Genomic DNA, 14045 nt, shown 5'->3' with positions numbered 1-14045 from the left:
GTAATCTTATTGTAGTAAAACTTATATCCTTAGCTCCAAGGCCGCATAATAAAGGAAGCTTATTATAATAGGGAAAAAAAAAGAGAAAACCGCAACATACCACGTCGATTTTTAGCATGGTAGGTAAAAAGGATCACGCGAAAAGTATTGGCCGTCATTTAGGACATGTGGGCGAAATTTATAGGGCAACCGCGATATTGGCTCGCGGCTTACGGTACTTCACTTTAAGAAAAAAGGTGGTTTTTTTTTCTTTGGGGTTTGTTTGAAATCTTTTTTTTTTTGAGGCTCTCTATTCCAACCACTATTAAAGATTTTAAGGGGATCTTGGGATTAAACAGGGGTATTATAATTTTTGGTAAATATATTTGGTTGTTGACAGGATCAAGCAAAAAATTCTTTTTCCACTTTTTCCAATTTTTTTTAATAAAGGATAAGGTTTGGATGTGATTTCGGAAAAACATTGAAGTTTGTGATAACTAATTAATTCCGCAACGGATATATGGATTCAATATTGTGGCTATGGATATAGTATATCCGGAGACCTGCTATATTTTTGTGATAGCAACTTCTCCTCAAATCTTCCTTGAATTTGCAGTATTTTTTGAAAATCTACCAAAACTCCCTACGAAATGCTTTACTCTCCTCAGACCGCAGAAGTTTAATTATCTGGATAGACCCACACAGCTTCTCTTTCCCGGAGAAAGGAACATGAATTCATATATAAAGCATGAGATATCTGAGAAATAATAAAACTACATCCTTATTAATTGCAAGATGAAAACTCAGGTCGAAGAAGTTGGAAGACTAAACGATGATAGGATTAATTCATCTAGAGACATTGAAAAATTAGAATATGTTCATGACGAGCATTCAGTTTCTAATGAGGACATTGCTCCAGCAGAGCTCTCTACAGATCATTATGAATTTCTTATGAAAAGACATGGATCTGTACAATTAGATCCACTCCCATCAAATGATCCCTTGGATCCTCTCAATTGGCAAGAGTGGAAAAAGAACTATGAAATAATTTTAATAGCATTTCATTGTTTTGTAGTTACATTCATGGCAGCTGGTCTTGCACCTGCTTATGAAGCAATGTCAATACAATATGGAAGATCAATGACAGAAATTTCCTACTTTACGTCAGCTCAAATTTTGTGCATGGGCGTTCTACCACTTTTATTTGTTCCATTGATGAACATATACGGACGGAGACCTTTTTTGATGTTTTCAACTTTGGCTTGCTGTGCGTTGAATATTGGGGGAGGATTTTGTGAAACATATTCACAGCAAATGGCTACTAGGGTTTTGGTTTCTTGTGTTTTGTCAACGGGAGCAGCAGCAGGATCGTGCATAGTAGCGGATACTTCTTTTAGCCATGAGAGAGGTAAAAAAAATGGGTGGTGGTCTCTAGGTTATATCCTTGGTACGCCAGGAGGACCTTTTTTTATGGGATTTGTTCAAAAACATGTAGGTACAATTTGGATATACTACACATTTTCAATAATAAATTTTGTACAATTTATTGCTTACTTATTTTCAAGAGAGACTGTGTATACCCGGAACGAAAGCTCAACAGAATTAAAAATTAATACCTTCCAAAAATGGCTGGGACTTTATAAAGCAACTTACATTCAATTTAAATGGAGTCTCTTTTGGAGCCCGTTTAAACAAGCACTTGATTATAGAGTTGTGTTGGTGACTATTGCTGCAACTGTAACATTTAGTTATGCAAACATCGTTCTTATAGTTGAAACACCGCAAGTTTTTGGTCCATTATTTTTGCTTGACGCACAACAACTTAGCTTACAATACATTTCTCTTATTATCGGATCTATCATTGGAGAACTACTTGCAGGTCCCCTCTCAGATAGATGGATGAAGTTCTGTTTTAAAAAAAGAGGGGGTAAAAGAATTATTGCAGATAGATTATGGATTTCTTACTATGGTTTCTTGTGTGTAATTGTCGGATTGATTATTTGGGGTGTTTATTTATTTAAAGCAGAAAGAGGTCATTGGATAATTACACCGTTGATTGGTGCCGCTATTGCTGCTGCGGGCAATAATATTGTTACTACAGTGTTAATTGTATATGCTATTGACACTAATCCAGAAAAAGCTGCTGATACTGGTTTATTTCTAAGTGTCATAAGGATGACCTTCGGTTTCATTGGCCCATTTTATTTCACTGACATGTTTGCAAAACTTAATTTGGCTGGAGCTTCAGGATTGATGGCAGGTGCTGTGTTTATTTTCGGTGGATTGGCTACGGGTGTCGTTCATATTCTTGGACTGAGGCCCTTTAATAGTATTAAGACACAGTAATTTTACGATTGTACAATTGCGGCTTAGGGAAAACAAGATGATCTTGAATGTAGAAAATCTTTTTTAGATTCCCTTATTCTTATCTTTTTTATATAAAATAAAAAATTCTTTAATAATTTGCAACCCTAGAGCGAGGAGTATGAGATGAAAAAAATACAAATTATTTGAGGCGAAAAGCTTTCTGTATATGTAATTTCTGGGCATTAACATTAATGTTTTATAAAAAAAAATCACGAATGACATTTCCTATTATAGAGATGTGATGATCTATACGAATCATTTATCAACTATCAGAGACATGTTCATTTTTTGTTATATTACACTGGATATTATTGCAATTATGATGAATAAAACTATTTGTAAAGACCCAACTCTAATAATTTGTTACCTATCATCAAAAAGTAATAATCAGCATAAACTAAACCATGATCGAATATTTTATATTCTTCAGGAGCATTAGGATTATTGTTAAACGTTGATCCATTCAAAATAGTGTCAGTATCGCCAAGATCAACTGTACCGTCATCGTCTAACTTTGATTCTTTATTGAAACACAACTTAGTACAATCATTAACAAGCTTCAATGCATTGATCAAATATTCATCTTCTTCAGTATACTCATAAATTTTAAGCATACCAAAGGCGGCTACCATACCTGATGATACATCACGGATATTTTTATCTGGAGCATGAAAGTCCCATGGTGGAACACCATCTTCTGGCAAGTGGGACAAGTAATACTTAACAATTCTTTTTGCAGTGTCTAAAAACTTTTGACTTTTAGTGAAATAATAGGTTTCTGTGTAACCTAATATTCCCCATGCTTGACCTCTTGTCCATGATGATTCATCAGAATAACCTTGTGCCGTGTGCTTTCTTGCTGCCTTTCCTGTTTCTCTGTCATATACAACGACATGATAAGACGACCAGTCTTCTCTAAAGTGATTTTTCATAGTAGTTTCTGCATGGGTTGTGGCAATTGTAGATAAGCGCAAGTCATTGTTCAATTGAGCTCCACGATATAATAAGTTTAAATTACACATATTATCAATAATAACAATTAAATCTTTTTCAAATGAAGAAGGTCTGGTTTCAAAAAAATGATCCCAACTTCTAATACAACCAACTTTCGTATCAAACCTAGTAGCAAGCGAGTTTGCTGCAGTAATAAGTACATCTCTCGCTTCCTTATCGCCACTGTGTGCTAGCTCTTTATTGAAAGAAGGTTCTATCATAAAACCTATATCATGATTATCGGTTTTAGTTGATTTAGATTTTAAAGGATGGGACCACCATCTGGCGGCAAATTCTAATTTAACTGGATGAATTTTTTTAGATGGAAAGTAGTCTGGAAATTTGTCGTTTCTCTCCAATAATGCATAAAGTGACCCTGGGAAAAACCCAGAGGTCCAATAGTCGACATCCTTGGTAGAATATCTATTACCTTTGGAGTAGTCAGGAAATTCAGTCCGTGGTTTTGGCTCGCTCAACGCAGGCAATGCAACTCCCCAAATTTTTGCGACGGTGGAATCACCGTATAATTTCTCTTTAATTGCATCTAAGTAAATTTGTGTCGACATTTGTTATTTTGTTTTCTTTTACCGAATCACTCCTAAATTAACTGGTTCCTTGTTACTTTAAATACCACTCATTTAAGGAGCTTTACCTCATCAGTCGACTCCGCTAATCTATACTGACATGCATCCATCAAATCGGGCTTTTAATTGACTTATGGGGAGATTTATTTTTGGTGGGGTGGTGGGGTAGACGAGTGAGGAGAAAAGAGATTTTGAAATATTGATTTCATTTGATTTTAATATAATCATTGAACATTTAGTTATCTAAAGGAAGCAATTTTATTTGAACCTTATATCTCGTAAGATCATCAATAATTTGACTAATACAAAATGATCTATTGAAAAATTTTGATACAAATCGAAAAAATGACTTCGAAGCACTATGTAGAATTGAGCCCTCTAGAGGACAATTTTTGGTGATTCTCCTTGGATTTTGGTGCAATTATCTACCCTCCAGGGTCGTATTTACATTTATAGTATAATTACCCGGTAGATTACTTCATATTCTGATGCAATATGTTGTATTCTTAATTTTATTATTTGCATTAGCTACTTTTATACCGTCATTAATTTATATTAAGGTGGATACCTATTCATAGAATAATCTTTTAAAATATGGACATGTCATCGTTGGCATTTGATTTAATTATAAAATATAAATATACAATAGGTGCTAGTTATGATACAGACAACTATTGCTATTTTGTCTCTCTTTATTCTTTTTTATCAATAGAATTTTGCAACATCTCCAGGAATAACATTAATCAATAACTGGTTGAATTCAACTTCTTATAATTCATAATTATCATTTTTAATGCGATCATTAATTGTAATATTATTAATATTGTACATATATCATAGATATGGTTTAAAAATCATATTAAAGGTTATTATTATTATTTTCTCGTTAGTAAATGATATAATTACATTATATATAGTAGTAGAATTACAAAGCTTATCCTTCATATTTATTAACTGGTCTACATACTAATTCATATTTTTCTTCAAGGGCATCATTATTATACTTCCTATAAGTTATCATCAGCTTTATGCATGAACTGGTACCACAAATTTATTAAAAGTAGCAATTTTCTATTCATATAGTTACTCTTTTGATTATTCTCATATTTTATTAATTGATTTATTATTTAAAATAATGTGCATATTCAAAGAAAACAAGACAAATCATTTCCGATATTGGTAGAGGAAGGAACACTACCTTTTCAGTCTAACAAATTTCCAAACTTTTGACATTGTTTTAATCACTCATAAGGACAGCATTCAATTTGCAAATTGAATGTTCATAATTAATACAACAACTTGTCCCTTTATTTGAATTTTATTTTTTTAATGTGCTGCAACTTTCCGCATACGGTATGCTATCCAAAGTTACGAAATTTAATACATGCTAGTTGCTCACTACTAGTTATATTCCATAAATCCTAACAATCATTATTCCAATACCAATAGTCTTAATAATTAATAAAAATGAGGTAAATATATCAATGTGCCAAGTCTAATGAGAGCTTGATACTTGTCCCACTCGCCGCGAATTTTAAACAATTTCTCTTGGTATAACTATCCGAAATCTATATTATTTCCTTTATTTCCTTTATTCTCGTCCTAGGTAATCTCTGTTTTATGAATGGATTCTGTAAATCCTTGAACCCTGCCTGTTAAAATATACTTTATTCAGATACATAAATATGTAGTCCGGAGTAAGAGATTATAGCGGAAATATTTAAAAAAGACTTAGAAGTAAGTAAAATCGAATAGTATCTGTTACATCGAAAGGAACAATATTACAAGATATAGCTAGTACCTATAGTTTTATTTGCATATTCTATGTATGATACAATACTTACAAGCCTTTAGAATTGTCACTATTACGCTTAACTATCTGTTCTATGGAGCCAAGATTGTTCAGTTGAGATAAATAAATTATTGAATAATATGGCTTAGATTCTTCGAAGCCAAGAAAATTTTACAAAAGGTCATTAAATGAAAAACTATACTAAGATAATAGTTGAATGATTGCGAAAGGGCTTGAAGATTATGTACCCTTATAATTGGATCTTATAGTGTAAAATTTCAGCTGTAAGAAAACATCAAGGAGAAGTACTTAGGCAGTGCAAGAAAATATATATAGCAATGAGTTAATTTCTGTATGTTACAAAACTCTTGTCATTAATAGTTATATCATATAAATAGAGGTATGTAGAACTAATTTGCAATAATGTTCTCGTTATTGATAGAAATCACACGAAAGAAAAGATGAAAGCTCATAATTTATTAGGACCACTTGCATTTTCTATGTTTGTAATAGGAGAAAGCCAGGATACATTTAGAATAAACTTCAAGGTTTTAACAGGCAATGATAGGAGCGATCTCTCGTTTTCTGACAGAACGACATATATCATGAAGAGAGATTCCTCAGAAATGGAATTACAAAACAGACAGACATTTTACTTGGCTAACATAAAGATAGGATCTAATGAAGATGAAGTAGGAGTTTTAGTCGATACAGGGTCTTCAGACTTGTGGATTATGTCCCATGATTTGAATTGTGAAAGTACTTCATCATCATCAAAAAGAGATATACTTGTGGATAGTAAGTTACCAAATGAGGGAGATAGTGATAGAAAGAAAATAATATCGGAAAATAATGATCTAGAACATCTAGAACACATTTCCGAATCAAGTGTTAAGATTGAAGGCAACGTAAGACAAATTTTAAAATCTTCAAATGATAATTGTACGAGATACGGATCATTTAGAGTTTCCAATTCTAATTCCTTTAACAGAAATGAATCAGCTAATCCCTTCTCAATTAATTATGCTGATGGAACGCATGCACGTGGCTTTTGGGGCACTGATGATGTTAGTTTTGGTAATGTGACGGTAAGGGGATTATCATTCGCAGTTTCAAATGATACAAGTTCAGACATTGGAGTATTAGGTATAGGACTTCTGGGATTAGAAACTACATATTCTAGTCAGTATGGGGGTAATTACCAATACGAGAATTTGCCTTTGAAATTAAAGAATCAGGGTACTATTAATAAAGCCTTGTACTCGGTTTATTTGGGTGAAGAAGACTCAAGAACTGGTACTATCTTATTTGGAGCAGTTGACTCTGCTAAGTATTCTGGTGATTTACAGACAGTTAAGATAGTAAATTCTGCGATAAATTATGGTTATTCGGAACCAATTAGAATTGAGGTTATTGTAAATGGAATCACTTTGAATGATTCAAATACTGAAATTCAGATAGCGTCAAATGACTATACAGCCGTTTTGGATACAGGATCGACATATTCATATTTTCCAAGATCGCTTTTGACCTCCCTTGGTGAAAGCCTAAATGGGCAATTTTCCTCTTCTTTGGGGGCGTATATAGTTGACTGTATTGATGATGATGATGATTCTTACGTTGCGATTGATTTTAGTGGCTTTAAAATAAATGTCCCTTTAAGAAGCTTGATACAAAGATACAGTTATAACCAATGTTTTTTGAGTGTTTTACAACAATCAGGCTCAGATTACATATTATTTGGTGATAATGTCTTAAGAAGTGCTTATCTTGTTTATGACTTAGACGACTTTGAAATTTCCATAGCTCAAGCTAGATATACAACCGAGGAAGATATATCAGTTATTTCCTCGTCCGTTCCAAATGCTATTCAGGCCCCTGGATATTCATCAACATCACTACCTAGTTCAGCAGACGGATCTGGAGGAAGCGACTCAACATTTGGCGATGATTCTAATTCGGGCGGAAGGAGTTCTAGTGCTTCAATGAACAAAGTATCTAAAGCCAAACTATATAGTTTATTTATTGGTTTGGGTCTCCTAGTTCCTTTATCAGTATATTAGGGAATTGTAAATCTTTATAACGAAATTTTATATGAATTATGATCATAATCATTGTTAGCATCAAGATTCCCATATTATAGTATTTAGACAAATACTTATAATTTTCAGTGGTATTAACCTATGTAAATAAATCTAACTTTTATGTTCTCACTTTCGATACTTGCCTTGAAAGATATAATTTTATCGAGGAAAATTATCAAAAATGTGTAAATCATTTGTTATTTTATTCAAGACGAGAATATGCTAAATGCTGTACGTACGGTAGAGATATATAGGGTTTAATTAATCTATTTTATGAGAAAATACCCTAGTACATCTCCTGCACTGATAGGATATTTAAGGGATAGTTTTATTAGTATAATATTTTGCAACATGTTAACCGGAAGGCTCAAATGAATAGACAAAAATTAGTCCTTATAACTCTACGTACAATTTATTTTTTTCAAAATGGCTAGTGAGTTCCAAAAGTGACAGGCTTTTCTACATTCTTTTATAACTAATCAGTGAAAAGGGATGCCGTTAATTTCTCATTCATTAGAGTAAAGTAAAATACAGAAAATTAAATGAAGTACAAGAATCTAAAATTAGGTTGATTATTAGTTTATGGAATTTACCAAGGGTTTTAAAACATTTTCGGCAAAATAACTTAGACCTGTCTCGGAATTGGTACCCAATACATTACCTGTAGTGTTCGAGTATTCACAAATTGTATACTGACCCCAAGCATTATCGCAAATGACCCTGGCACAACCAAGTTGACTAGTTGATTTCCAGACTAATTGAGTAAAGTGTCCAGTAGATTTGTTGAAGCCTGGACTATTAAAATCATATAGCTCAATTTCGTCGTACCAAGCATCAACTGGGTCATAACCACCAGAATAACCCGCAGCCAAGTTTTCGCCATATGGTCCATTTGAATGAACTAACGTAACGTTGTCACATGAGAATGAAGAAGCTGCATAGTCTGCAGCATATTCGACTAAAGTTTCATTCCATTCTAAAGACTGAACCCCATGTATAGCTCTTTTTTCATTGTGTGAGTTCAAGATATCTTCTTCAAATCCGAAAGAAGCGATCATTGTAGAAGTCGAAGAAGGTGAAGCTTGGGTCGAAGTTGATGATGATGATCTATTGCAATTCAAGTCATGGGACATAACCCACAAGTCTGAAGACCCTGTATCGACTAAAACCCCTACTTCATCTTCATTAGATCCTATCTTTATGTTGGCCAAGTAAAATGTCTGCCTGTTTTGTAATTCCATTTCTGAAGAATCTCTCTTCATGATATATGGCCTTTCATCAGAGAGAAATAGATCTCTTTTATCATTTCCTCTTAAAACCTTAAAGTCTATTTTAAATGCTCCTAAATTCTCTCCGATTACTATTGCACAGAATGCTAAGGGTCTTAGTAAATTAAGAACTTTCATGCTCTCTTCAGTGGTTTTCCAACAACGAGATATAATCTTTAAGTAATTCAAGATATATATTTTTATATATGCATTATAATGACAAGAAATTTAGAACTCAACGCATTACATCTTATTGCTAAGTTTTCTTGCACTGCCGAAGTAATTTTGATGGTAATATTTCATTAATTATGATCCTAGAGCAAGGGTACATAATCTTTAATTTTAAGCGGAAAATAAAATTAATTAAAAAAACTTCTTTTCCAACTTTCCTTGGCTTTGATGAATCTAAGCCGCCATATTTCTTAGAAGAGTATTTTCTTTAACGAAGCCCAGTAGTGTTGAATTTTGGCACCGCAGGCGCGGGCCATAAAATAGTGATGATCTTTCAAGCATAGGTGAAAAGATCCTTTATTCATAAACATTTATGCCAATTTGGATATTAAGACACAAGTACTATTGTATCATCACTGAAATATATTAAAGAACGCTAATTTTATTTTATCTAGAATTTATATATGCACTAACGTAATATTGGGGTATATAAGCTATTATATTCATGTTTAACTTGAGTGTAAATCTAGCTACAATAGAAACTGATATATTCTACCATGAAAAAACTACATGAAAATAACTCGTAATTTTTTTCGAACAGTCCCGGAAATAATGGAAATAGCGGAAACATAATAAATATAAACTAAATGTGACAGCATTTTGTACGGCCAGAAGACATTACTATATTCTAAATCCTAGTGAATCGTGTAATCTCGACAAAAAAGAAAGATTTCAAGCATAATTTAAGGGATAAAGAATAGTACGCATGAAAATTGTCCATTATTTAGTGATGGCAGATCTGTGCAGATTGGAGCCTAGATACAACCACTGATAAACTAACCATAATGAATTATAAGTAACATGTGATCAGTATAACAGATATGCGATTTATCAAAGTAATTAGTGAAGTTTAATAAGTTTTGAACGTTTTTCTGATAAATATAGTCAAATAATACTCATTATCAAAGATATTTGTGTAATGTCTTGTGATAATTATGGCCTGGTATGCTGATTTAATACTTTGCTAACTTATTTTATTTTGATTTAAACGATAAGAATTTTACATTTGGCAGGAATTTTAACCCAGATGCAAAGTATGTAGAATGCGGCAGCTTGCCAATGGACTATTCATTAAATTCTTATGTTATAGAGTATTAACCAAAAGGTAATCATAGAGTAACGAAAAATTCAAGATCAATAGAGCAATTACATATAAACTATCATATAAGGCGGTTGTTTTACTTTTCAGGGCTGACGAAGAAAGAATACCCCGAGGTTTTCCAGAACTAAGGAAGGCAAGTATAATAAGTGTCTATACCTATTTTATAATCAAAACAACAATCAGCTAAGCCTATTGATAATCGTAAAATTTATCCGTCCTTATTGTGTTGTGCGGGCATCATCTTTGTATGCACCAATTATTTTTCTCGTATCATCACAACGGTTTTTTTTTTTTCAATTGTTGTTCATAACTTAGAGATAAATTTTGATACCATTGGTATCCTGTGCAATATTAATTCCTAGAAAAAAATTTTTATCTTCTGCTTCGATTTTCGGGAATAAAAATGAAACCAGCGGGTCCAGTTAATTATACAGGGATCAGTCATACGGACACTACCATAAGCATTTTCAATGCCAGTTGCCAAACTCAAGATGGATATGTTCAAAGAAATTTAACGAACATTACCTACGAAGAGATTCCAAATACTATTGGTCTGTGCTTTTTTCCAAATTATTATAAGGATTATATAAAAAATGAGACAGTTGATACAGATCCAAGGTTCACCGGGATCGAGACAAATAATGAATCCATCAGCATATTACACTCTAAGTGTTTGGGTTCAGGCGTCTCTTACTTTAATTCACCGTTAACTTATAATATTCCTTATAGTGATATACCAAAAACTGTTGCAGAATGCTACTATCCTAACATTGAAAAGAAAACTAGCATAGCCAATAAGAACTCTTGTGGTGCATTTGTTCTCCTAGTATTATTCTTCGTTGTACAGATGATGTTTTATACGTAAGAATTAAGCCAATAGTTTTATCCGACTACAACCAAGCTATTTTAAAAATCCAGTTATATCAGAAATTGCCAATTTGTATGATGTTTATGGAGTGCCATATACTCCGATTATAATGGAGGTCAATAATCTATATTTGTTTAGTATTCTCTCATTTATGCTTTCGTATCTGTCAATAAACTCAATAATTTGAAATAATAATAAATATTTAAGCTTGATTTGAAGTAAATTCCAATTGAACAAGACTTTTCAAGATCAACAACTATCTGAAATGGAGCATAATATTAAATTCAACTGATTTTAAGCTCTTAAAAAGGTTTCCTGAATGTTTCAAACATGCTTATATTAAAATGGTTTTACAGGTATATTCATGTCAAAATTGAATAGTTTTCTGGTAAACTTTTAGAGTAAATATCGGTTTTTTCATTATAATATATTAATCTTTATTAGTCACAAACAAATAGCGTATACAAGACGTTTTAGCTTGAAACGTCAACTACTCTACATCTTTTTATTATTGGTGAATTCGACAGCACTTGAAACGCTCCCTTGATATTCCTAGATTTCGGCTAATAACAACCCTACTTTTTTCTTAATTTCTCTTGATACTAATATTATATCCACTAAATGATAATTAATCTTGTTGCTGAAAATCAGATTCTATCAACCTATTATTTTGTAGTTCATCAGAATCTAAATCTAATTAATAAATGCAAGATTATGAATACGAGCATCAATCTGTACCTGAATATCTCGACCTGGCCCTTAATCGAGGTCCATTGAAATAAAATAATACTGGAATAGAAATCATTCCAGCCGATATAAAACCTAGTATGCTTGAACCCCATCCAACAGGAAATTTTTTACTACCCAAATTTTCAAACATAATTCTTCCAAACAAAGGAAACGCACCACCAATAGAAGACCTAAATAAAGCATTTCCAGCAAACGCTGAAGCCATGTACCTCCAAAATGACATTCCTAAGTAATTAAATAAAGATTGGAAGATAATAAATGCTCCTACTGCAAAAATAGCAGAACCTATCATTGGGCCTATCCAATGAATATCCGGTGAGCTCGTCCATGCAAATATGAAAATACCAATTGGCATACAAACAGCTCCAAATATAGCCAGGGGTATAAAAACTTCAGGATAAACTTCTTCATTTTTCAATAATTTTAAAGTGTATGCTCTATATGCGCACCAAGTATATATAGCAGATCCAATCAAGCTTCCAACGATAGTACTAAGGTAAGAAACACCCATAAGTACCACTGTGAAACTTTTCATTTCTAAAAATACTATTGGAAACGCTTCGAACCATAGGTACATAATTGCATAAACTAGTGCAAGATATACGTCTATTAATAATACCACTGGTTCAAAGATTACTATTTCGAAGGGTCTCCACAATGTGTCTATTATTATTTGGCCCATATTTAAATGCTTCACTTCAAGCTCACCTTCGCTAACAACATCAGGATTACCCGTTAAAGTTCTTAATCTTTTTGCTTTCCTAAAGAGCAAGGTCTTTTCAAAAGACTCTGGAAGCAAGAATATTGATAAGAATAAGGCGAAGCCACTCACGATACATATACACCAGAAAGTCCACCTCCACCCTCCTTTAACCACCAAGACAGCCCCAATCAAAGGACCAAACAGCGGTCCAGCCACGGCAGCAATAGACCATAATCCTATTCCAATAGCACCATATGGAATCGATAGTACATCACAAACTAATGCAGGACCATTACCAAGGCACGGAGACGCAAAGAATCCACCTAAAAATCTCAATACACATAAGCTCGCAATATTTTCAGTTAATGCTGTTGGAATTTGTAATATCATAAATACGATAAGGGATATAACGTATATGTATGCTCTTCCTACGGCCGCGATTTCTGACATTGGAGCAAATACCATGGGTCCTAAACCATACCCAATAACAAAAAGAGTTAAAGGTAGGGTTGCAACTATTTCGGAAACTCCTAAGGCTTCTTGTATTTCATATACTCCGGGTGTATATATTGCAGAACCCATATACACCGCAAGTGTCAAAAACGAAACTTCAAATATGAAAAAGGATTTTTGGTAAACGGGCCAATTACGTGGATTTTCAGGATCATCTTCACCATCCCAGGTGACTATTATATTATTATTTGTAGATTTTTCATCATATGATGAACTTGATGAAATAGATGATAATGTTGATAACAAGTACTTTTCTGGAACAACATAATCATTTTGTTCTTCTTTCAGTTTGCAGTAATTGCGATTTGATAAATAGTAAACTAATTGACCAAAACAACTATTGTTAATGAAGGTTAGCATAATTCCAATACAAAAGTAAAACGTATCACATATATATGCTATTAGAAAATTTTAGGACAAGAACCACCTTTTAAATAACCTTTTCTGCTATGTATTTTTTTTTTTGACCTAAATCCACTGGGTCCCTTATTTCCATTATTTCCGAAAAGATCTAGAGAAAACTGAAATATTTCAGTAGATACAACTTTTTTCTCAATTATGACAATAGAAAAGATATAAGCCATGATTTCATTTTGATATAACAATTCTGCTTATCTTACTTCTGCACTGATTGTACATTGCTTGATTCATCCGAACACAGGAATACCTTCACTCCTTAGTATTTAGAGGTAGCACGCAAGTTCTCCTTTGGATTTCCTCTTCGGTCAGTAAATTAAGCCTTTACCAACTACCGCATGCCATCTCTCTCTATAGCCAGTTTGAAACAATTTGGCAATCATTTCTTAAAAAA

At 32.9% G+C, this 14045-nt stretch overlaps 6 protein-coding genes across 6 annotated transcripts; 3 read left to right on the top strand and 3 right to left on the bottom strand. All coding sequences in view use genetic code 12, as the record gives it.

Annotated features, from left to right (window-relative positions):
* Positions 1–774: 774 nt before the first annotated feature.
* On the top strand, positions 775–2325 carry DEHA2C17930g (DEHA2C17930p; the record flags this gene model as incomplete). Its single annotated transcript, XM_002770192.1, has 1 exon — positions 775–2325. One exon carries the CDS (start codon positions 775–777, stop codon positions 2323–2325), a length of 1551 nt encoding a protein of 516 aa, XP_002770238.1.
* Positions 2326–2678: 353 nt separating this feature from the next.
* On the bottom strand, positions 2679–3905 carry DEHA2C17908g (DEHA2C17908p; the record flags this gene model as incomplete). Its single annotated transcript, XM_002770191.1, has 1 exon — positions 2679–3905. One exon carries the CDS (start codon positions 3903–3905, stop codon positions 2679–2681), a length of 1227 nt encoding a protein of 408 aa, XP_002770237.1.
* A 2271-nt stretch (positions 3906–6176) lies between these two features.
* On the top strand, positions 6177–7778 carry DEHA2C17886g (DEHA2C17886p; the record flags this gene model as incomplete). The annotated part of the gene is made up of 1 exon (XM_002770190.1): positions 6177–7778. The coding sequence occupies one exon, from the start codon at positions 6177–6179 to the stop codon at positions 7776–7778; it is 1602 nt and encodes a 533-aa protein (XP_002770236.1).
* A 596-nt stretch (positions 7779–8374) lies between these two features.
* On the bottom strand, positions 8375–9205 carry DEHA2C17864g (DEHA2C17864p; the record flags this gene model as incomplete). The annotated part of the gene is made up of 1 exon (XM_458471.1): positions 8375–9205. The coding sequence occupies one exon, from the start codon at positions 9203–9205 to the stop codon at positions 8375–8377; it is 831 nt and encodes a 276-aa protein (XP_458471.1).
* A 1598-nt stretch (positions 9206–10803) lies between these two features.
* On the top strand, positions 10804–11265 carry DEHA2C17842g (DEHA2C17842p; the record flags this gene model as incomplete). Its single annotated transcript, XM_458469.1, has 1 exon — positions 10804–11265. The coding sequence occupies one exon, from the start codon at positions 10804–10806 to the stop codon at positions 11263–11265; it is 462 nt and encodes a 153-aa protein (XP_458469.2).
* A 730-nt stretch (positions 11266–11995) lies between these two features.
* DEHA2C17820g (DEHA2C17820p) lies at positions 11996–13594 on the bottom strand (the record flags this gene model as incomplete). The annotated part of the gene is made up of 1 exon (XM_458468.1): positions 11996–13594. One exon carries the CDS (start codon positions 13592–13594, stop codon positions 11996–11998), a length of 1599 nt encoding a protein of 532 aa, XP_458468.2.
* Positions 13595–14045: the final 451 nt, after the last annotated feature.

This window comes from Debaryomyces hansenii (assembly GCF_000006445.2).
Source record: "Debaryomyces hansenii CBS767 chromosome C complete sequence".
NCBI lineage: Eukaryota > Fungi > Ascomycota > Pichiomycetes > Serinales > Debaryomycetaceae > Debaryomyces > Debaryomyces hansenii.
The sequence above is the reverse complement of the archived record's forward strand: the minus strand, read 5'-3'. Positions and strand labels throughout refer to the sequence as shown.